Source organism: Saccoglossus kowalevskii, chromosome 11, assembly GCF_978046115.1.
Source record: "Saccoglossus kowalevskii chromosome 11, keSacKowa6.1, whole genome shotgun sequence".
In the NCBI taxonomy this organism is placed as follows: domain Eukaryota; kingdom Metazoa; phylum Hemichordata; class Enteropneusta; family Harrimaniidae; genus Saccoglossus; species Saccoglossus kowalevskii.
The window spans coordinates 13,551,458-13,577,209 of record NC_140651.1 but is presented as its reverse complement, the minus strand read 5'-3'; the positions used below and the strand labels follow the sequence as shown (position 1 = coordinate 13,577,209).

The 25,752-nt window shown below is 33.6% G+C and overlaps 2 protein-coding genes and 1 long non-coding RNA gene across 3 annotated transcripts; 2 read left to right on the top strand and 1 right to left on the bottom strand.

Moving 5' to 3' along the window:
* Nucleotides 1-1,404: 1,404 nt before the first annotated feature.
* On the top strand, nt 1,405-4,229 carry LOC144352629 (uncharacterized). Its single transcript, XR_014930819.1, has 5 exons — nt 1,405-1,489; nt 2,493-2,529; nt 2,948-3,033; nt 3,299-3,373; nt 4,076-4,229. It is a non-coding gene; the product is annotated as an uncharacterized LOC144352629 (long non-coding RNA).
* Nucleotides 4,230-4,577: 348 nt separating this feature from the next.
* On the top strand, nt 4,578-16,488 carry LOC144362390 (myosin heavy chain kinase B-like). Its single transcript, XM_085504870.1, has 12 exons — nt 4,578-4,606; nt 4,881-4,927; nt 5,225-5,274; nt 5,800-5,833; nt 6,211-6,278; nt 7,048-7,076; nt 7,396-7,455; nt 12,531-12,733; nt 12,959-13,028; nt 13,777-13,871; nt 14,266-14,312; nt 15,336-16,488. Exons 5-12 carry the CDS (start codon nt 6,219-6,221, stop codon nt 15,354-15,356), a joined length of 585 nt encoding a protein of 194 aa, XP_085360996.1. The 5' UTR covers nt 4,578-4,606; nt 4,881-4,927; nt 5,225-5,274; nt 5,800-5,833; nt 6,211-6,218; the 3' UTR covers nt 15,357-16,488.
* A 7,811-nt stretch (nt 16,489-24,299) lies between these two features.
* Nucleotides 24,300-25,365, bottom strand: LOC146736211 (NXPE family member 3-like). Its single transcript, XM_085505211.1, has 2 exons — nt 25,332-25,365; nt 24,300-25,123 (listed from the first exon to the last, which is right to left on the bottom strand). The coding sequence occupies exons 1-2, from the start codon at nt 25,363-25,365 to the stop codon at nt 24,300-24,302; spliced, it is 858 nt and encodes a 285-aa protein (XP_085361337.1).
* Nucleotides 25,366-25,752: the final 387 nt, after the last annotated feature.

The following is a 25,752-nucleotide window of genomic DNA, read 5'->3' as shown; positions in this document are numbered from 1 at the left end:
CATGCGCGTTCTTACGTTCCTATGTTCTACCTGTACGTTATCACACTTGCTTCTATGCTATCGATAAAGAGCCATTGCTCGAAACGTCTAGCTATTTTTAATAGTTATTTAGGACTACGATTACCAAATATTATCTTCAATATATCATGCTAAAGTGAAGACTTACACGTGCGTGCATTGTACATCATGCAAAGGTGATGGGAGGCTATAATTACGCCAGAGGGAGAGGTCATTTCCTAGTGTGATAAAATATACTCAAAACACAAAATATTTAATTCACGAATACAATGTTTTAATGAATAACACACTACAAGGCAATACATACTGGTAATAAAGGGGTACAAGGAAGTAAGACAAAAGATATCTCCTAGTTTCAAAAATAAAGATACACCAAAAGGTACAAAAAAACATAGCAATGGCACCATTTAAATATTTGGCTCGTCCCTCGGTCAGAGACTCGGGCTAAAGATTCAGCAGTAAGGCCTAAACACTACCAAATCCAGTTCAAGTACACTCCGAAACAGCGCTGCTTTACGTGGTAACAATCAGGCATGATTAGACACTCGACAGGTTAAAGACTGAATTTAGTGATGATTGATTTTGGCTATTATTATTATATCTCCTGGAACCCATACCCGGCTCAGAATGTATTGTGGCAACATTCGATCTCACTACATGCCACTCACAGAAGGATGGTTACAAGTTTATGATCAATTAGGGCATATCAAAACATTATCTCTAACGTACGGCAACCGAGGTGGCTCACCACATTGATTTCAATAATTAGGCTTTATTTTTGTATTTTTTTTTTAAATTTCCGTTTTAAATTTTGATTTCAATTTTACTTCATTTTTTTTTTCAATTTACTTTTCGATTTAACTTTCGTTTACGATTTCATTTTAAATTTCGTTTTCGATTTGACTTTCATTTTCATTTTAAATTTCGTTTTCGATTTGACTTTCGTTTTCATTTTAAATTTCGTTTTCGATTTGACTTTCGTTTTCATTTTAAATTTCGTTTTCGATTTGACTTTCGTTTTCGATTTAATCTTGGTTTTTATTTGAACTTTTATTTTTCATTCAAATTTCATTTCGTTAAATTAAATTTAACGTATTAACCGTAAAAACATGCTCCCGAATGTATGACCTTTGAACCCCAGGTATACATGTATTTTTTTTTTGGTGCTCATTTTCTTCTTATTTCACATCTTTATTTTCTAAGTAAAGTTAACTGTTTTCTTGAATAGTGTTTATAGAAGTAAATTACCACTATTAAACTGGTTTTGAAATTGCATTTATTGTTCAATGTCACTTTCAATTTCAATTTGAAATCGAATTTCATTTTACTTTTCACTTTTTTGACCTTTGGCCTGCCCTTTGACATTTACCACGTGATTACTAATAGCCAATCATTTACTACATTCGCCATTGCTGGAGTGTGGTGTCTGTTTTCGTGAATGTACAGTTTGTGACTAAATCGCCTGGTATCGGTAAGTTTGTTAGTAAATTGTTCCCAATAAGAGGTCCTTGTACATCTAGGAGGGCAACGATGTACAGCATGGACACGCGATTCCCAGAAAGTGTTCTCATAATCATGTTGATAGTGTTCTGGTCGAGGAATGGCGTCGAAACGAATCTCGTGTTTCCATCTCAGATCAGTTTCATTTAGCACATACTACCACAGTACCAGTGTAGTTTTCTGTTATAATTTTCGATTAGGTTCAACGTGCACTCTATTTAGACGGTATTTTGCAGTTACTGTTCTGAGGATGTTTCAAAATCGAAATGGGAGGGGGGGGGGTTACTCGTGTTCCAACTCAGTTTGAGCTTCGCAAAGACCGAAAATAGCATTGATCACATGTGTTTCGTGTAAATTGGCACAAAGGTTATTTTCTGCATTACAGAAATCGCAATGTTAGTGGAAAATGCTAAGGACTGTCCATATAAAACTACCAGAGGCGTGATTCTTTTTGTAGATGTTGGTGACAACTCTCCCCTGTTATTGTTCTGATGTTAATGATTACTTCACCCAATTTAATTTACAATTTTCATATTTTCTTAACACATATATTTAATAAACTTGAATAAACAGTTTTCAAAATTTAAAGGAAATTATGGATTGAAAATCTGTCATCCTCAGGAAGTAACTTTGATGGCCAGCTGCTACACAACCAAATACCTTTTCTATTTCAGAATTTGCAAATAAAGAACTTTTGTGTTCTAAGGTTTTGCCACATTTCAACTATGTGATTTGAGTGCTCTTGTTGTGTTTTTTCATAATGTCAAATCATGACAGGCCATGAGACTTTCGAGGGTGAAAGTATTTTTATCCATTTAATGCATCCATTCAGTTATCCTGGTGACTGTTGCCATTCATTTTGTAGTATGGTACTATGGTAATCAGTTTGAATCAGTTTACCAAATATTGTTGACTGGTTGTTGTATTTATTACAGTGAACATTATTCTTATTTTTTTCTCTTAACCATTAACAGGTCTGTGTTGTGAACATGAGAAGATCAAACAGATCAGGTGTGTATAATATTTTTTTTCCAAAGAAATTTTTCAATGACAATGTTTTTCACCTATGCATCTATAATTTTGCATGTCCTAATTGTACAAGTTTACACTTTGACGAAAGTTTTGTCATTTTTTTCCTGCAACCCATGCTTGTACACACAACATGTTTTTTGCTTCATTTGTATTTCACATGAGATATTTAAGCATCAAACATGGCGGCCTAATTTTGAGGTGCTTACTTTAAACTAACATAACAAATCAGTAGATTTGTGTACAAGAATAAACTAAATTTGTTTGTTGATTATAAAAGTGTTTTTTTTTTTTCATTAGGAAACTTTCATTCTGCTGATCATTGCTAATTGTTACATTGTGATACTTGAAATGGCAGGATAACGCATATGTAGAAATCATTCTTTAAAATCTTTTGTAGATGCATGGGACAAAGTAAGGGAAAAACAAAAAGAACTAAGAAGAGGTTCCCGGAGAGGTCCTAAATCTGGATTGAGATGCCCACATGTAAGTTCTTAGAAAACTGAATTGGGTATTGAGTTTAATTTTTAAGCCAACTTCTAACAATCTGTTCACTTAGAAATGATAAACTAATATTGTTTGTCACTCATACTGATTGAATATTCACAATATTATCATAATACATGTTGTTCATATATAATCTAATATTAAAAAAATAATTAATTGCAAGATAAAATCAGATGAAGTTGTTAACGCTGAAATGGTTTTCAATGTTTAGTTTATACTGACATGTTTGTTTTTCTTGTTTTAGCTATTAACAGTGACAAAACTAGTCAGTGACAGAAAAGGAAAAAAATACAGAAAAGATGAAACCCTGAAACAGTTGGTAAGTTTATGTACATCTCTCGCATGCATCCACTTTTCCCAGCACCTGTTAAAATTGCGACAAGTGTCCAAGAGGTCATTCGCAAGTTGAGAAAATATCCAAAATGGGGACTTATGGATTGACCTCTGTGTGTCTGTGTCTCTGTGTGTCTGTCTGTCTGTATCCAGTTGTATCATACACATGCTTAGGCTGATCATGTTCAAACTTATACATCAGCCATTATTTCGAAACATGTGCACTGGATTTCGTTTTATGATCAGATTGAAGATGGCTGAATGGCAGCCGAAAATGCATCAAAATTTCTCATTTTCACTATTTCCCAAGTGGATCTCAGTTGTCTTGACTTGGTACATACACATACATGTACATGTACATTTAACACAATGGGAACACATTCATTTTTGTTACTAGCAGTCATCTTGTTTAAATGAATGCAGTTCCACAAAGCCATATCTCGTACATGCCTGGAACAATCAAGTTGAAATTACATCACACATTAGGTCATATACATATCTCACATCTATAATACAAACAAGGATTATATCATTGACAATGACTTGTCTTGTTTGCTTTGCCATAAGCTGACAACAACTATCATTTGTCAGTAGAGTCACTCTGCTTATTTGTGTACTTAATTATTGTATGACATTGCAAATGATTATGCAATTCAATGTAAATTGTGAAATTATGCATCTTTTGTAGGTGCCTTTTGACAAAGCTCTGACATTGTCAAATGTGTTTGATGCTTGCATGGAATTTTTGGAGTCCCGAAGAAGCTGAAAAAGGAGTGCAAACTTCTTGGGGGTCCGAGTGGACCAGAATTCAAAGAAGATATCCATATTCAGAGCAAGTCGTCATTTTGTTTTTATTTTCCTGTAAGTATATACTTAGTGCAAATTTATTATAAGCTTATTCACAAAATTACTTAAATTAAATCAGTACAGTCACATCATGTAGCAGATTCATTGAATGAAATATGATGTAAATGACATTTGTGCCAGTGACCTGGTCATGTGACCATGTTGTGAATTGGTCTGCTGATTTAATTTGTATAGTTATTTAACATAGTGCCATAAGTTGGTACATTCTGAACTTCATAGGTTACAGCAATTTCTAGATGTATAATAATTGTATTCCATGCATATACACACTAGGGCGATTTGTAACAATAAAGCATATTCTATTATTTCAGGAATTAGCTGAAGATAGTGAAAGCTCATTTGAACTTGAAGAGTATGTATTTCAAACTACACAGTAAAACATCACCAAAATTTTCACATATAATTTACTTTAAGTTTAAACTTGTATATATTGTGAAAGTTTAATATTTTTGAATCTAGTGGATCAAAGCACTTTGTAATTGTTTAGAAAATTGTCATCATAGTGTGGATAATAGATAAAAGTTGAACATGTTCAAACAAGCGCAGGGATATGTGATCTTTAGCTGAATAATCATAAATTGTTGCAATCTAAACAGAAATGTTTTATTGGAAGTTTTTTTTTTTAGAAATCCTTCAATTCATGAAGAATCTGAGAACAGTAGTATTTATAGTGGTAAGTGTAACTATACTGTATTGAATGTTACATTTCTTTATGTCTGCCATGTGCTTGTCATGTTATGTTTGGATTGCTGGTACACTATATGCCAAGCACATACTGTTTAATGATTCCATATTGAACCAAGCATTTTGATCCCAATTGTTTGTACAGTGTTTTAAAGTTCCATGAATCTTCTAGTCAAAAGTAATATGAAATATTATATATTAAACCTGACATTATGCTTGAGCAAAATTTTTATATTGAATTTGTGTTGAATACATTGTAACTAGTTATTTCTACTCAATTATTCAGCCTCACATCAACTACAACAACTTTCTGAAACTGTTAGATCAGCTTCAAAGGTAAGATGTGCATGATTGTTATATATTATTGTTCCTTGTGTTGTATCTGTCTGTTTCTATGTGGCTGTACCTGATTGTGTAGAATACTTGAATTGGTTGACTGATTTCTCAATACTATCCATTGTATTGTGTTAATATGGAATAATTCTACGAAATGATTTGTTTTGAATAATTTTATAATATATTGCTATATTATAAAACAATTATCTGAAACTATAGGCCTCATTTGCTCTTCATTTGTTTTGGCAATTCTTTCTATCGTGATAACAATAATTAGTTAGGGTCATCTTGAAAATATAGTTCTGTATTTCTAATGCACTATCTGAAATATGAACTTGCTGCTGTGCACTATGTGTCAGCACTAGCACTTGCAATTTGCACATACAAAAAAAAAGTCAGAAGAGACAACTGTGACATTCAATTTTTGCAACTGTCTCCGGGCACACAACCATTTAATAAAACTAGTTAACTCACATTCAATAAATCTTGCCTTAGGTTAAACAATAATGTTTTAGTACTTTACAGGTAGAGAACAGCATCACCGGTACCTCAAGTGCATGTAAGTAACAAATTTGACTACTTGAAACAATTCGGTAATTAGCCTGGAGTTTAATGAAATGTTGAAATAAGTTTGTAGACTTTATGAATTCCGTATTCCATGGTCAAGTGTGTCTATAATTGAGTGATTTTATTTCAGTTTGTGAAATGCATCAATCAAGGATCTCCATGGAACATCAGCTCTTATCCAAGTGGCTCAATCTTAGACATAATTCAATACTTAGCTGCTGATTATCAGTTTTCGGGGTGGACTTATTGCCTTGACCCTGTCTACATGTCAAAACTGAATAAACTATAATCCATGAACAGATTATATTAGTTGTCAAATATAACTTGGATTGCGTCATTTTCAAAAACTTATTTTTGTCACTTTTGCAGCTTCTCTTATGACTGCAGTAAAAAGAAAAGTATCTCACAGTGACTCTGCAAAGTTTCCTAGACAGTTGGTATGTTTACTATTGTCTGTTTTCTATTTTACTTGCTTGCAAAGTGAAACATAGTATATACGTTTTAGTGAATAACCTATTTTCAATGAGAATCATAGTCTTTGCAATTTGTCTTTGCTTTTGTGTTTTTGTCAGTAAAAAAACGTTCATGTGAAAATCTAATTCAGGTTGGTATTCAATAATGTCTTACTCTTCGCACATAATGAAAATCTTTGTGGTTACCCATAAATTCAATGTAGCAACCTAATTAGTTTTGGGTTTGAATACATTCATAATAATTACCCAATTTACATAATAATTTATTTTCTGCTTTCTGCCAATTTTTATCTCTGCTGTCAACTTTATTGAGTGGAGCTAATCATATTACTACTGATTGTCCATTATTCTCTGTGTTTCTCTTCTTGAAAACTGCAAGTCTGATTGCTTTAATATATGTACCTTGGGTAGACCTCTCCTAGATTTGTTCCATTTCATGATTGTTGATTTATTAGCTGTTCACTTGCAATACACACTGGTACATAGTACTCCTAGTATGTAAAAGTATGCCTCAAGGGAAGTTTATAAGTCCGTTTGGAACTTGTGTTTGCCATATATTTTTGCATACATGCTTCTGATGTCATTCTTGGCTCATTGGCTTGGCTCTTATCTAGTATGTGCATACATTTATTATTAGTCAGAGGCTGCTGGATATATGTTGTAAACTAGTACAAATGTATATTTATGGCAGTACAAATTACTAATAAATATTTCAACATCCATCACATTTCAGGCCAATCAAAAGCCATCACCATCCAGTGAGTATGTAATAAATAATGTTTTTAAGAAAAGTTTTCCACATAGATTTACATGTACATAGATTTCAAGCAATCCAAACTAAACTCACTATAATTCCTTTCCTAATTTCTCTGTGAAAATTTGTTCAGAAACTTTAAATATTCTGAATGTTCTTTAAATATTCATATAGCATACATAATTTATTGACAGAGCACTGAGCAAGATAACATGTTGTTAGTTTTGTTCTTGCATGATATATATTGTAGCATGAACTGGTCTTGTGGAATACATAATTAACTGTTGCAGAATGTTTAAACAAATGTTATATCTTTCTTTTTTTCAGTAAGTATTGCAACACTGTTGGCATTTGGTCGAAGCCAAACTTGCATGCCATTCGAGTCTGGTAAGTATCAGAAAAACTCTACTTTATGTGCTGATGTTATTGCATACAAAACTGCAACTTTACAAAGCTGTAGTGTGTACATCAAGCATGTTATATAATCTGTTATGTTGTTGTCATGACACCTACAATTTACATGTACAGTGCATAGTGAGGTGTTCTTTATTTCCATTTTTTGATATGTTGTTATTTTCAACTTTTCAACAATGTTAAAAAATCATCATAATCAAGCATTATCTTCTAGATCCATACTTCTGACATGTTTATGTTCCAACTATATTACTATAAACAAAACTATATGTCTTAAATTTGATAACTAACTAGGACTGTGCCATGCATTGCTTGTTTTTTTCAAAAACGAATATAGGAATATTTTAAAAATTATGTATGTGAAATACTTTTGGTGCTTTGGATTTTGATGTTTTATATTTATTTGTTGTTGTAAATTTTACTTTCTTAGGCCCTATTATTGAAGGGGAACTCCTGAGATTTTATTATGAACAAAATGGAAAATGTTCATGGGAAAACAATTCCATTAAAATAAAGTTTCGTAAAGGAAAATTCATTGGCAATGGTGGTATGCGTAATGCGTACCACTGCAGCATTGCAGAATGTGAAGTTTTATCTAATAAAACAAAATATGTCTATAAAGAACATATTCAAGCAAGCATCAAAATGATGCATGAAAATTATTACGAAAACCATGGAAAGACATTTAAAGAAGTGGAATTTATTATGGCTAAGCGTGTAAGCATGCAATTACTGCATATTGTTTAGTTTATTATTAATCAACTGTTGTTTGCATGTTAAATTTTGTTGATTTTTATTTTAAGCAGTTGTTTGCATGTCACATTTGGTTGAATTTATTACATTTTTAAAACATTTTAATTTTTCACCACGTATATTGTTTTATCACATGGAAACACAATATTCCCTTTTGATTTGTTGATAAAAGCTATTTTTTATGTGCTTACAAACAATATCCACTCAAGTCCTTGTGTGATACTGCAATACACGTATTTTGTTTCAAATGTAAAAAAAAAAACTGTTTTCATGAACTATATTTAAATATTTATTTCGTGCTTTTTCATTTCTTTGATTTATTGAATAGGTTTTGAACAACTTGTTGACTTTCTCTTAGAACAAAATGTTACTAAAACACCTTTTTTTGTTAAAGTTGTCCTCCTGAGCATTCATAATGTAATCTTTCTTGTGTAAATACATTCATACAAAATGTGACGAATTATTTGCTTTCACTGCATTTATTAGCGAATTTATTATTAATGCTAAAAAACAAATGTTTCTGATGTAGTATTCTGATAATCTCAGCTTTACACAAGAAATTTGCCTGGGCATTGTTTGATTCAATGTTGCCAATCATAAAAATACCCTAAACTTGCCTACTGACAATTCAATTTTAGGAGGTTCAAACACAGATGCTTGGAAAAATGCTATGCGACTTGTTCCAGCAAATAGCACCTCCTGAGTATGGTGAAACACCAAGGTTAATTTACAACAACATTTTCAGTCCAGCTGTCATTGAAAATATCAGGCAGGACGGTTAGAGAGACAAAGAATTTCACATTTTTTGTGTAACTTGCTGTTTTATGCAACTTTTTCTGCTGTTACATACCCATGAACATATCACCCTGCCCGTACATTTACAACATTGTGTTATTTTGTGGAAAGTCAGTTGGTGTGCATTTTGAGAGCTTGTGCACTAATTGAAGGTTCAGTAGTTAATGTCTTTGTTTGTTCATGGTATTACAATGATGAACATTGCTTTCAAACTCATCAGTGATAAGTCCTGAACACATGAGTTGAGACATTTAAACTGAATGTTAATGAAGCCAAAGCTATTTGATTTCACTATGATGTTTATGAACTTTGGATCATGACTGCTGAACAGTGAAGCTATTTTAACTGCAAGGTTGCTTGTCATGGGGGAACATATTGTAAAAACTGGAACAATTGCCATACCTGGATGTGATTACATTTCCTTGGTTAGTAAAAACCTAGAAATATTATCAATGTCCACAATCTTTATTTTTGACTCCCATGTGTGAAGCACAAAATGGGAGTCTTTGCAGTTAGTGTGTCTGTATGTGTGTATGTGTGTGTGTATGTGTGTCCGACTGTTCCACTGCTATCTCAAGAACCATACATCGGTTTTTGATGAAACTTAGTGCATAGATGCTCTGGGCCAATGCGCAGATTTGATTAGGTTTTGGTAAAAATCCATGCTCGTTAATTACCTAATTTGCATGATAATTAGCTAATTTTTAGCTGTTCTATGACTGTTCCACTGATATCTAAAGAACCACTCATTGGATTTTGATGAAACTTGGTACATAGATGCTCTGAACATATGCGCAGATTTGATTAATTTTTGGTAAAAATCCGTGCATATTAATTACCTAATTTGCATGATAATTAGCTATTTTTTAGTGGTTCCATGACTGTTCCACTGATATCTAAACAACCACTCATTGGATTTTGATGAAACTTGGTACATAGATGCTCTGAACTAATGCTAGGTTTTGATTAGTTTTTGGTAATAATCCGTGGATACTAATTACCTAATTTGCATAATGATTAGTCAATTTTCGGTTTTTCCACTGATATCTCAAGTACTAATCATCACATTTCAATGAAACTTGGTACATAGATGTCATACGACACTGCACAGACCTGATAGTTTTTATGGTAATATCAGTACATATTAATTACCTAATTTGCATAATTAATTAATTTTCAGCATTTGATATAAGTAGTTAGCATTACATTTCAATGAAACTTGGTACTTACATACTCAAGGACTATGCAGAGATTGATTGTTTTCGATAAATATTTGTGCATATTAATCACCTAATTTGCATAATTAGTTAATTTTCAGCTTTTCCACGGGTATCTCAAGTACTAATCATCGCATTTCAATGAAACTTGGTACATAGATCCTTTAGGACTATGCAGAGACCTGATTAGTTTTAGGGTAAATAATTGTGCATATTAATTACCTAATTTGCATAATTAATTTTCAGCTTTTCTACTGATATCTAAAGTACTAATCATCATATTTCAATGAATCTAGAATTATGCAGACCCAATTAGTTTCCGGTAAATATTTGTGCATATTAATCACCTAATTTGCATAATTAACCAACTTTCACACTGATATCTCAGGTACTATACATCACATATCAATGAATGTACATGGATGCTGTAGGACAATAGACAGACCTGAATAATTGTGGGTTAAAATCTGTACATATTAATTACCTAATTTGCATAATTAACCAATTTTAATCTTTCACACTAATATCTAAAGTACCGTAAAAACTCCAAAATTTCGACTGGTTTTAAATAATTTGTGTTAGAAATGTGACGTGTTTTTAGAGTCAAAATTAAGGTGCATTTTCGGACGGTCGAATTTTTCAGAATAGAAATCAGCAAAAAAAAATGGGGATGATAGACAGTGTGCTTCATTAGTTTTTAAAAAATGCAATGTCCGTCAATTGACGTAAACTTCCTCATGTTTCACGGTAAAAGCAAAGGTCGTGGCCAAGTTGTAACTCAAAATCTAAACAAAGTCATCAATCAGTGAGTATTATGACAAGCAAAACAAAACATCAAGACGCGGAGAAGAGGTCAGCACAAAACTAATAGGTCAAAAGACAAAGCTGTCTCGCACTACCTAGGAAAACTTGCGAATGTTCGAAGTACAGGTACCCATTGGACAAAAGATACATGGAAGTTTAGCAAACGATCTCCCCGACCCAGTGCAATGTATCCGGTTAGAATCAAAGCTCACGTGTCCCTTATTTGAGCACCGTACCGGTGATTTGAGGGACCAAATTCTGCCGTAAATTTGCCCTTGGATTAAAAAATATAATGGGATTTAAGAAAATAAAATGGGACTTTTAAGGTGTATTTTGGCGTCATTTTTCGGACATTTCAATCAATCCTGCCGGCTAAAATAGAGTAAGTTTTACCGTAGTCATTGACGTCTGTCTATTCAAGAGTACACGTGTATGATTTTTATCGTGACTAGCGTGAGCGGGTAAGCTTCCTTTCGAGAATGAGCTGTTATCACTGTGAACAATGTTAAATTATTCTTCAGATGACCAGTTTATTTTTTAAAAACAACTAATTTTTTTATTTAAAAAAAATCATGCCGTTTTCGCATCATCCAGCTTTTTGATTGGTTAATTAGCAATTTGACCTATTTGACCTAAGAGAACATGGCGGATATCCTACAGCATCAAACGTTTATACAAGACCGGAATCATTCGCTTACGATGAAACTAAGTTGACTTTTATTTGTATTTCATAACCATTCAACAAATTTATTTTGTGTACATTATTATAATCACTACTGAGTACAGTAATAATCAACAATTCAGAAACGCAGCATGCCGAGATTTTTGTGTTCGTTTTTATTTGAAACTTCGTTTATTTAGAATATATTTTCGTTACCAATAAAATAAAAATCTCTCAGTCAATCAGAAACCCGGATTCATGCCTTTGAGGAAGGTCCCGTTTGAACGCTCACATCGTTTTTTTTTCGTTTGGGGGAAAACTAAAACTGGTCGCAATTTTCGAATAAGAATGAGTCGGCAATTTTTAGTGGAGTCGAAAATTTGGAGGTAAATAAAACACCGAAACCCGGCAAATAAATAGGCGGTCAAATTTTTAGAGGGGTCGAAATTTTGGAGTTTTCACGGTGCTAATTATTCCATTTCAATGAAACTTAGTACAAAGATGCTCTAGGACAATGTACAAACCTAATTAGTTTGGGGTAAAAATCTGTTCATATTAATTCCCTAATAAGCATAATAATTCATATTTTTTTGGTTCTAATCACATTTCAATTAAACTTGGAGACATAGATTTTCTGTTACATTGCGCAGACCTCATTAGTTTTACACTCAAATCTGGTCATATTAATTTTCTGATTTGCATAATTAGTTTTCAGCTAAGTAATTTCGAATTATATTTAATGTGTCTCCAATACTCTCAGCACATGGGAGTTCTTTCTAAGCTTTCTTTGATTATATTATGCTCTATATTGTTTGCAGTATGATACCTTGTCATTTGATTAAAGTTGTTCCTGACATATATTACACAATAGAGCCATACATTCCTGGAAAGTTTCAGAAGTATATTAATAATACTGGAGTTCAACTCAACACTGTTGATGATACTTTTGAAAAGATGGCATGCTTTGCCCATTGGACATTTCACAAATATAATGGCAAACTTATGCTAGTTGATTTGCAAGGTAAAACATGTTCTTAAAGTGTAAATCTTTCTGAATTAGTGACAAGTGATGACTGTATATACATGTACTCTATATTATATTCTGTAATAAAAATAGACCATCCCTAATGAAAATGAAGCGAAGCAGAAATTATAGTTCTATTCAAATTAGTTTGTATTGCTGGATCTTTAAATGTCTGGTTATTATATTTATTTATTAATTTATAAATATCTTTATAACTTGCAGGGGTTGGGTTGCAGTTGACAGATGTTGCTGTAGCAACGTGGGATCTGTTAGATGAAGCCACAAATGATCTGTGAGTACCCTTCTGTTTATAAACAGGAAATTGTTTTTATTCCCCAAAAATGCGCTTAGATTTTAATACTAAAGTAAACTGATTCAAATATACTTACAATTTCAGTAACCCTTACAGGGATCCTGAAAGCGCCAGGCTGAACTAAATAATGTGACATGCCCCAAAATACTGATCTAAACTAGTGCAATCACTGCTAATAAGAACATGTATCATTAGTATTTGCTTTAAGCTGCAACCGGAAAACGGCTTGTCTATAAACATTGAATACTCAATTTTAAATAAATTGATCAGTGTTATTTTCTTATTGTGCATGATGTTGGAACTCAGTCTGTCTACTGTAAAATACTTTATTGTTGCTTGGAATTTATTTTTGTTGGAGGAATGATTCAGTGAAAATAAAATCCAGCGAATATACTTTTTTTCCTATATTTTACATTCAACTTGTCAAAAATGAGTAAAAATAAATTCCATACAAAACACTTAACATTTTTATTGTCCTAACCTTACCTGAAAAAGGTGTGTTTAGTTCTGTGTTTGGCTGGCCCCCAAACCTTAACAGAAAAGAAAGAAATGCCATCACCACTGGGGGTATAACAATGCCATCTATGGCTAAAACACAGTTTGACACTAAATTAAATGATGCAACATACAGATCAATAACACAGCAATTCCTAATCAATACGACATTCAACTTGTTATAATTGAACAAACTCCTGTGACAACTCTTGTTTTATGTTCATGTTTTCAGGTTGTTCGGAATGGACAATATTGCCAGAAAAGCTATTGTGGATTTTACAAAAGATCACATTTGTACAGTATACTGTGTTTATCTAAACCTACCAGGTAAATTAAATTATTTATACCGGTAACTGAGGCAAGATAATTGTCACTTCCTTAAATGTGCAAGTGATAAATGTTTTAACTTCTTTCTGCCCATCTCTGAAGTTGTTCATAAACTGCTTTGCAACTATTTAATTTCAATTACCTATGATAGGCAAATGTTAGACGATAACTCTTGATTTATGTCCAAAGTTTAACATTGGACAATAGGATTCCAATCAGTGCGAGATGGATAATTACAGTGAGACATTTTCATAAACAATAAGATGTTTGACTTTCTTGAGAAAATTGTTTTGTGGAAGCTACATTTGAATGCAATTTGTCAAGTGTCATTGCTCTAAAACCTGTTTGTGTTTGAAAATGCTTATTTCTGCAATATTTTTCTAATTTGTATCAGAAATAGAACAACTCAACGACAGTATGGCTGAATATAGTGCATCAGAAGTAAGTTGGCACCACTTCATCATCATAATGATTACAGTCTTCTATAAATAGCCACATGTCTCACCATGTTTGGCAAAAACAACGTAGAATACAAATGTTGATAACCCAATCAATCTTCTATAGTCTATTAAGATCTTCTTAGTCCTTTTTTGAACTTTTTGAAGTTTGAAGCAGGGACTTATAATTCAGTCTGTTCGTTCTTTGCATGTGCCTAGTACTTTATGTGGGACATATGCACATGCAGTGATTTAGCGATTTGATTGAAAATGGCCCACTGGCAGCCATCTTGTTTTTTGAAAATGTTGTATTTTGGACATGCTTTGTCAGTTTTCATTCAAACTTGGTACATAGATTATACATGTCCATGACGATTTATTTCGCAATTGGATCAAAGATGGTTGACTGGCAGGCATCTTGTTTTTTTTTTATGTGCGGTATCTTGGACGTGCGTGCTCTGTTAGTTTTCATTCAAATTTGGCACATAAATGTACTTTATACATGTTAGGATGCATGTCCATGACAATTTGTTTCAAGATCTGGTCAAGGATGGCCGATTGACAGCCATCTGACTTTTTGGCCTCACTACTTATATTTCCACAATTTATGTACCATTTTCATTCGTATTTGGCACATACATCATACATATCAGTGTGTTTCATAATCAGATCAAAGATGGCCGAATAACGACTGTTTTTATTTTTGGCCATATTACTACTACACAGAACACGTGTTTTGATGTAAATAAACAATCTGTTGTATACGCCACTTGGAACTCAAGTTTCAAGGACACGCTCGCGACAACCCCTTTGCTTTAATATGACGAGCACAAAGGGAATTTTCAAAAATTTAACGGGGACTGTGTCATTTTCAATGACTTGTGGTCCATATCACTTTCTTTTTGGCATGAATAACATTTTTCCTAATTCCAATGGGGACTTTTTTGTGTTTAATGAATTTTACTTTTTTCTAATTTGTTGAAATGCTTAGCTATTAATTAATAACACTATACTCTATTTTTTGCAGATACAGTTGAACACTGCTTAGTAACAAAGTCAACGTTGAACACTTTCTGCTTTGCAAGATCATTTTAAGTTGTAACCTCCCAGAGATTCTGTTCTATTTCAAAGGGGAATTTGAAAAAAGAAAAAGAAATATGATAACCTGCTTCCACTCAATTTACACATTTAAAAGACTGTGCAGTGAATAAAACTATGTATATTTCAGCATTTATTTATTCAATGCTATTTATCAAATTGCTTCTGATAAAAAAAAATGTGTATCAAATTACTGTATCAAATATTATTAAAGGTGCACACAGATTAGCATGGAATAAACATTTCAGAATGTATCATTTTTTGCCTTAGTTAATATTGAATAACTCAATTGAAAATTATTTCAATAAAAACGTCATTGGAAATTTCATCTATCAACTGCCTTCCTAAAATCAAGTAGTTTAGTAGAACATTACCCTTTTCACTGGCTACAATAATGTCCTCAGGTACATTATAATCCATATATGCACCATGTCAAATAGTATTAATGGAAGTCTTATATAATGAATGTTTTGTGATAATCTTGAATCTGTCCTATATAAACATTTCAGTGTTAATGTGCTTTACAATTAGCTTGAAAAATATACTGTTGCCATTTTTTATGGTTCTATAAATGAAGGATTTTTTAAATAGGACAAGGTCACCAATAAGTGAGTTTGTTAAGCATAGAAACCACCTCAACTCTGCCTATCACATTTAAAAATGACATGCTATCGCTACATACTCCTTAACTATGGGAGGTTGTACATGGTATGTACACATGCTCAATGCATTGTGTGTGAAAGATAAACATAATTATATTATGTATAATTTGGTTATTAACTGCATCCCCGTTATGTTATATATAATTATGAAGCTACTATGAATAGTGTAAACTTTTACTTGAACATTATTGAAGTTTTATGGCATAATTTTTATACCATAGTTTTATGGTACTTTCGAATTGTTTGTGATTTTTGACGATTCATTCACATTGGGGCATGTTGCAAAACTGCACTAAATGGCAGATCAGTTTATTTTTGTTTTGCACTATTTGTATACATAAAATAGAACACAATCACATGTATATTATTATACGTTACTATAAGTTAATAAATATATATACTGCAGTAATCACCTGTCAATCTGACTTTCATTATTGTACACGTCTGATTCCTTCAACAACTGAAATAATGAATAATCCTGTGTTTGTGTGAATGAATTGATGCTTGTCAAAAAAAAACACTTTTCAATTCGTATCAGAACTGTGTATTTAAAAGAACTTGTGTGGTCAGGAACACCTTAGCTGATGGACATTCAACCAGTGCTTTATTGAAGACATTGGACTTATGTGATGATCATATTTGTTAATCTTGTATGCATTGTGATCTCATTAAATACATAACTATCATTTCTAGAACCTTGTAGGTCTAGACGTTGAGCCAATGCATATAATAATGATTCCAGGGGATCTGCCATCTTTGATGGCTTTCATGTTTCATTGTTTATCCTAACAATTTAACCTTTATTAGTCTGCAAAACGGAGTATTATTTGTGTTGCAGTAAAGCTTTCAAACTAAGACCCAAGTCTATAAAACTGAATGGACTTTATTCTCTCCAACCGTACATATCATTTAATATCAGATAATACAATAATCAGTTTTTCATATTCATATTCAGAAACAAGATTAAATAAGACTGGGAAGAGATTTTATTAAAATTAAAATAGATTTGATTATGAAAAGCGATTTAAAAACGAAAATGAATTTAAAAATGAAAATGGATTTTAAAACGAAAATGAATTTGAATGAAAAATAAAAATTCAAATAAAAACCAAGATTAAATCGAAAATGAAATTCAAAATAAAAACGAAAGTCAAATTGAAAACGAAATTTAAAATGAAATCTAAAACGAATTTCAAAATGAAAACGAAATTTAAATCGAAAATCAATTTCAAAATGAAAACGAACTTTAAAATCAAAGTCAAATCGAAAACGAAATTTAAAATGAAAACGAAAGTCAAATCGTAAACGAAAGTTAAATCGAAAAGTAAATGAAGTGAAATTGAAATTAAAATTTAAAACGGAAATTTAAAAAAAAATACAAAAATAAAGCCTAATTATTGAAATCAATGTGGTGAGCCACCTCGGTTGCCGTACTAACAGGATGCCACTGATACGTCAAACAAAAAATAGACACCCGTAACTTGGTGACTGAAACAATTTCTCACGGCTAAACCTACTAACCCCTACATGTGTGCCAACAATCAAATGTTTATGGGGTCGCAGGGCGTACACGTATCACAGCACTAGGACACGCGCCAACAACACTCTCAACACAACCAGAATAGTTTCGTACTGGGAAAGTAATTCCCCTAATTTAATGAAAGGGCCTTTCATTAAATTAGGGGAATTACCTTTCATTAAATTAGGGGAATTACTTTCCCAGTACGAAACTATTCTGGTATATTAATACCACACATAGGTCCCGTCACCGCTATATACTGATACCACGTAAAGTATAGCGTTTTTTAACGGGACTGTTTTATCCCGGGTATTAAAAGCTGAAAGGAAGGAAGCAATATTTATATCTCTCACAAGGGCTATACAAATATCACAATTCAATTAAAGTGAGCTTACCAAATTTATGTGATTCAAGACACTGTCCCGCCAATTCCAAACTCCCAATCAAACAACTCTGAACAAAGCCTTGGCTAGATTCAGTGAGTTCAGTTCGCAATCCGGCAAGGACCCTTCTTCCCTCTTCCAAGCTTCAAAAGACAAATTTTGGGGCTGCAAAATACGCCAAAAAATGTGCAATATCGCCTTTTTCGGAGACACACGACGTGACTTGTTATCTCTAAACAAGCTCAATAACTCACAATAAACATGTCCCAATGGTGCCTGGGAAGGCCAGAAATAGATGTAGATGTTTTCTTTGTTGTTGTTGTCGCGACCCCAAATCACTGGTGCGTTCAAGGTACCTTGAAAGAGTTTGCAAGTTCACTGGGGTGGCTTATTTATTTGTCAACATCTTCAGTTCAACGGCTCATTGCACAGTTATCTAAATTTCACGGGACGTTTGCTCTGGGTAGACATAATTTGCGAAGGGGGCTATTGCTATTTTTTTTCTACAGTATTCATTCATTTTTTTTAAAAACAGTACAAGTACAGGCGTAGGCAATATTATATGAATGTAGTTCCATTACAACTTTTCAATACTTTAGAACTATATTTACGCCAGTCCGTGAAAAATAAATTACGTCTCAGTCAAATCTAGATTTAATAATAATCTAGGTTGAATAGTTTACACGGAAGTCATACTGATGATATTTTTATTGGACAAAGAATAAAGTCACCCGCAGTTAATTAGGGTTTCGAGCCCATTTGGTCGAAACCCTATTGAAATTGTTCCGTTTATTATTATGATTCCGCCTAAATTTTTGGTCACGCTTTATGTCAACGCTGTTGAATCGATCAGCATCATACTTGCCACATTGGTAAAGCTGGATGAGATCTGGTGCATATCCTAAGTTCAGACACATACGTCACATGACCAGGCCGCCATCTTGGATTAAAGGCGAAATTTTCAATGCCGAATTGCACACCTTTCTGAGTGGGTCTGAGTGCTCCAATTTTTTTATGATAGTAGCAGTGTGACAAGGGCTACAAATTTCATCAAAAAAACTTTAGCGGTCACGTGACTTTTTTTTAAGAATTTTTTTAAATTTTGTTTTGCATCTCATTTGCATAATTTTCGACTAATCAACTAACCCTGCATAACTTTGAAAGATCATATGACATAGTATTTAATTCCAAAATATGGAGTCCAGGCGATAAGCCGTTTTTTATAAGAAGATTTTAGAATGTTTTTTCATATTTTTTTTGTTCTTTTATATGGTCACGTGACCTCATTTTAAAGACATAATTGCAATATCTCAAGCACTGTTACAGGTAGGAACATGCGACCAATGCAATACTGAATACAAAGAACAGGAGATGTGACTAACATGTCAGATGACCATATATGGTCATGTGACCTCATTAATTATACATAAATGCAATATCTCAAGCATTCTAACAGTGTAATATTCTAACCAGTGTAATATTGAAGTGATGGTACAAGAAATTTTACTAACAAACAAGATGACCATATATGGACATGTGACCTCATTGAATATGCATAAATGTAATATATCAAGCACTGTTACAGTTAGGAACATGCAACCTGTGCAATATCGAAGCTATGGGTCAAGAGATGTGACTAACTAATGTGATGACCATATATGGTAGTTGCCATTTTGTCATCATTATAACGTTTTTACCACAGGTTCCTGTGACGGGGATAGTATGCCTGATGGGCTTCTGACATATGATGAAAAAAATCACATATCGGAAATATTCTAAAAAGCTATTTTTTGAAAAATATTAGGACAAGTTCCCCAGACAAAGTTACTGTTACACACAGTAATGCAATTTCATGGTGACATAGGACAACAGCTCCATGATTTTACATAATAAACTAATGAATCTTGTCATGCGATTTATGACCAACTTTCTAAAAAATTATGAGTAGGCTTCTACCTTAACTTGAAGTAATGGTCAAGGTCAAAATCATTCCCCTATCTGTTGACGTTGACCATGAACACACCTGCTTTACGACTTCACTGCTTGAAATAACTCGTGTCAACGTTATGGATTCATTAATGCAAGAAATCACCAACTGAAACACGGTCGCTGATTAGCTGCTAACACTGTTGATCACTTTGTCGGTGTATAAACTATGGGAGTGTGAATGTTTTCTACTGTATATTATCATTAAGTTGACATTTTTATATTGTCTTCGTATTAGGTTGGCATTGTCTTGACATTTTTATATTGTCTTCGTATTAGGTTGGCATTGTCTTGACATTTTTATATTGTCTTCGTATTAGGTTGGCATTGTCTTGACATTTTTATATTGTCTTCGTATTAGGTTGGCATTGTCTTGACATTTTTATATTGTATTTGTATTAGGTTGGCATTGTCTTGACATTTTTATATTGTCTTTGTATTAGGTTGGCATTGTCTTGACATTTTTATATTGTCTTTGTATTAGGATGGCATTGGCTTGACATTTTTATATTGTCTTTGTATTAGGTTGGCATTGTCTTGACATTTTTATATTGTCTTTGCATTAGGTTGGCACTGTCTTGACATTGTTATATTGTCTTTGTATTAGGTTGGCATTGTCTTGACATTTTATATTGTCTTTGTATTAGGTTGGCATTGTCTTGACATTTTTATATTGTCTTTGTATTAGGATGGCATTGTCTTGACGTTTTATATTGTCTTTGTATTAGGTTGGCATTGTCTTGACATTTTTATATTGTCTTTGCATTAGGTTGGCACTGTCTTGACATTGTTATATTGTCTTTGTATTAGGTTGGCATTGTCTTGACATTTTATATTGTCTTTGTATTAGGTTGGCATTGTCTTGACATTTTTATATTGTCTTTGCAATTGGTTGGCTTTGGCTTGACATTTTTATATTTTTTTGCATTTAGTCGACATTGGCTTGACATTTTTATATTGTCTTTGTATTAGGTTGGCATTGTCTTGACATTTGTATATTGTCTTTGTATTAGGTTGGCATTGTCTTGACTTTTTATATTGTCCTTATATTAGGCTGGAATTGTTTTAACATTTTTATGTATGACACTATCATAATTCATGCGGAATCAAACAATTAGGCATTTTTTTGAGGGCGACACTTGCATTAACGTACTATGCATACAGAATACGATCATACTAAAATGTCGGGCAAAATACGTATATGAATGTTTCAACCTAAGCGAATGCAAATCCTCTTACCGCACACACCGTGAAGCCTACATGGAATTTTGCATGGAGTGTGGATACTATGATTCTATGTCAGTTTGCGGCACACCTGACCAGTCGCATATCTATTAATTCATTCCGCCAATACCTGAATATTGTCCGCATCCTCCATATTGAGTGTGGTTCCCCAACCTCCTCTCCAATGATTGTTCACTTTCCTCACCCCAGCACTCCTTCTTGGTGGTCATGCCCAACTTGACATATCGGCCTCGTCTGACTTTAGTGTTTTGGATCATTTTTTTGACACCCTTTTTTAGATTGTTTCAAAACTCCAATGTCTTGCCACCATCTGGGTCCAAGTTTGATAGTTCACGTCATCTAACTCGTGGTGACTTTTTTTCCTTTCTCTAAAGCTTGACAATTTTCATTGGGTAGTCAAAGTCAAAGCAGTGTGGCATCTCTTCAGAAATGATTCAAGCTACTGGGAGATTGGAAAGTGTTGTCTTCCACCAGTATCTGTACCCTTCACAGTAAATGAATTTGCAGCACGGCTTCCATCTTCCTGACTGCACTTTACTACACTTCTCTACAACGAGTGTCCTGGTTCTTTTGTTCCATAGTCATTTTGTAGTTGTAGTTTGTCTGTGCCCTACCAAGGTCAGTCAGCACATGTGTAAATTATGTAACATCATTTGCATATCAATGGGAGGGCACTGGACTTAGATTTGCTAGTAATAAATCCTAATCCCTACTGGTGTTGTGTATTCATTGTGGTATGACGCCCTCTATTTCTAATTAGTTGCATCTTTGCCTCGCAGCCAGCAGCCCCCTTACACTTTGCTAGCAACCCATTCGCCCGCCGGACCCCACCCTTTTGCAAAGTGAGTTGGCGCAATTTTAATATCTGCTGTATGAAATGTAACTTTTAACTGCTATTTTGTTAATATAAATGTATAGACAAATATTTGAGACGTATTTTGGTGTAAAGAACTCTCTTTATTTCCACCATTACAAGTTGTTAAATTGTGAGAATAAATGTCTCTACACACATTTCCGACTTATTTAGGTGAAAAGCACTTGTGTTTGATCAACTTCCACCAGTGCAAGTTGTTAAAGGAATGAAATAAATATATTAGTATCATTGGATATTTGATTTGATTGTGAAACTTTCGAACATCATGTTAACTGCTGAATTTGAATCTTTAATCAACATTTCCATAGACAGTATAAATACAACTACATCACAGAAGATATTCATCTGTTGCCTGAATTGTGTTCGTAATATGGGAAACGCTATCGTGACACTTTATTATCTAGCAAAATTGACGTTGACTTGAGTCTTCTGTTTACCTCTTGTCGCGATCTGATAACTGTTGAACAAATTGCGCGACGTTCAGTTTTCATTCGTATTTATTTATTTATTTATTTATTTATTTATTTATTTATTTATTTATTTATTTATTTATTTATTTGTTTATTTATTTATTTATTCAGTTAGTTTTGTATGTTGGATTATCGTGAGGTTCAATTATTATTCTTTCCTGACGTTCTTTGTTTTCTATTCATGGTTTGGTATGTTTCAGTTTATCTGATTCACGTTTCTTACGGTAACTCTGAGCGGGACTCGTCTTTGACAGCTGCTGTTTGCGACATTAGAGTTATCGAGCGTTTGAATTTGAAAGGGAAAATCTTTGTGATCTAGACTATGATATGATATTTTATGATAAATGTATTTATTGCATTATGGAATAATAATAATAATATGTAATATTATTATAGAATATTACTGTTAGATTTGATATGGAATGCATATTTGAGTGAATCGCAGATCTCATGCTAATTTGCACATGATCTCATGAATATGACGGCGGTCTGAATTAAACGCTCTATTTTGTTCCGAATTGTTATGATTTAAACTAGGGTTTTCAAAAGTCAGAAAATTATTGTTGACTTCATGATTTGTATTTCTATCTTGATTGTTTTCTGTAGTCACGGTGTATTTCTATTCTGTGATTTTGCATTAAATAATGTCATTTATTGTTTAGGTATTAAAGTTATATATGAATACTTTCTCAACTGTAACTGGCTAAGCAGAATGGTGCAAAGGTTTAAGTGTATATGGCCCGATTTTGGGTAAAGTATTTTTATAACTGAAAACTGTAATTATAATGAACATAATGTTCGCAAGCTTAACTGAGGTATTGTTTATTGAGTGGCGACCGGACCGCGGTGGGTTGGGGCGAAAAAATGCGCGGCCACAGCACCTTCGGCGCGAGGGATGGTGAGCAGATCTCGCCATGGATTGACCCCTCACGCTGAATATGGTGCTGCAATAACCACAATGCAAATGGGAATGTGGGCATGAGGTTGAGATAAAATAACTCAAAAATACAACACCAGAGGACGCTAATACCCGTCCATAAGAAAAGTACAAAAATCAGACATGTGTCGTCTATGAAAAAATAATCCATGAGAAAACGACACTATGTTTAGAAATAATAAACCACTATATTTAAAACAACGCTAATTAAATTTTAGACTTTCCCGAAAAAATCTAAGATAAAATAACCTAACACAATACAACTTACAAAATAAGTTCAAATATGCAGGTCTGTCAATAAAAACGAAGTAAGTAATGTTGAATCCAAAGCAATTTTTTAGGCAATCAAACTCATTGTTCTTGCTATAAAAAAATCAAAACAAAATCACAGGTAGTACTAGTTAACACAAAAAATATTGTTGGGATCCATACCAAAAAAAGAAAAGAAAATAACATGATCACATGAGGTTAATATTACATTTATGCTTAAAGCGGGAGAGTCTTCACCTGTGCATGCGTTAGATGGCCATTGCGTGTCATTGTTTACAAACAAGCGTCTACCCATGAGCCTTTGCGTTTTTAGCGTGTGTTGTTATCGTCGTTTGGGACTCAATTCCCGCGAGTGCGCGGGAACGATACTCCCGTTTAAGGCGTGATTATGGTTGTTATTACATGTGTGGGTAATACAGGATGTTTCGACGACTCATTGGATCACTCGATCCCCCCCCAAAAACACACATTTTTATAGTATCATTTTAGGACCCTCACCCAGTCTGAAAAATCGTTTAACATAAATAGTATAAACAACACACACTGTTCATGTTCTGTGCAGGCAGACATGAGACAAAAACATGTTCACCTCCTGTTGTATTAAATCTATAGGCATATGGATGCTATATGGGGTTTTCTTTGCTATCGAGTATGATAAATTCATATCCCAAATATTGATGAAAAATATTCCCTGGTCTTTGAATATCTCCTTCATGATACGATTCATGTTATAGTACATTACGTCCAAATACGGCGAGCCACCCCTATAATGAGCGCCTTTAACGGCCATAATTGAATTGGGACAACGTTTTCTAAGCCTTTCTACAGCTTTCCTAATATTCACAAGTCTTTCGGTGTAGCTGTCGAGTGCCCACCAGTGAAAGTGTGACCATAGACTGAACACAAACACGTAGTTGCATTTTGGAGTACGCATAGAATCTAAAATATCGGCCATGAACTTGAAACGGTGAATCGGTATATGTGTTCTGTGACGTGATATGGCATGACAGTTGAACGTAAAGTTGATGTCATTTCTAACGTTCGTAACCATCATCGCGTAAGGATCGTCTCCACTGACCACAAACTCTCCAGGTATCGATTCAGGTTTGTCTCTCCAATTTTTAGCATCGACTTTTACTCCAGCCATCTGCAGCATCTTATGATACCACTGCCGCATTGTGGAGTCGCCATGGAAATACACATCTTTACCTCGTAGACACTGTTGTATCTCTGTGACGTCATTCCACTGTCTGTCTTGACAAACGAGCGAGTGCCATATAGAACCAAGCCAGTAACCATCGCTTACAGGTTCTTGAATGTCCGCATTACACTGAGGCACTGAGTACAACTCATAGTCAGATGCCTTGCGACCTAGAAGTGAAATAATAGTTTATACTTTACAAAAGGAAACATGGAAGGTGGCGTTTCTCGTTGTTGTCATCCTTTCCCACAGTAATGAACAAATAACCAATATTACCAACTATAAAGCCCGTCCGTCGTCCACTGAAAGTAACGTAGTTATTTTATCAATTAAGATGAAATTATGACCCCTGTGAATATACTTTGCATGAATACTTACCATGTATGACTATCTGACCCGGAACATTAGCCATAATCGAATTTACACTGTATAGATGAATAAAGGTGTTATAATAAAAGGATTGTAAAGAATGCATATGACTGAGTTGTAAATGTTTGAAAACACAGGAAACGGATAAAATGGATATAGTTCATTATTATTATTAATCTACCACTGTGGCGAGGAGGTAATTTCGGTAGTGGCTATCAGTGAGTTCCGAAATCGGTGCTGAACTTCAGAATTGATCGCTTCTCCTTGTCGCTACTACATGCACTAAGACTTGTTGAAGATATTCGTTAAGGTGACTGTATCAATACATGTGCCAGACAGACTTTCTAGCTTTCGTGAGTGAATGAGAGAGCAGTTACGGCCTTTCTCAGGGAAAGATGGAGTATGGACGTTCAGTGGAGTGTGCTAGAGT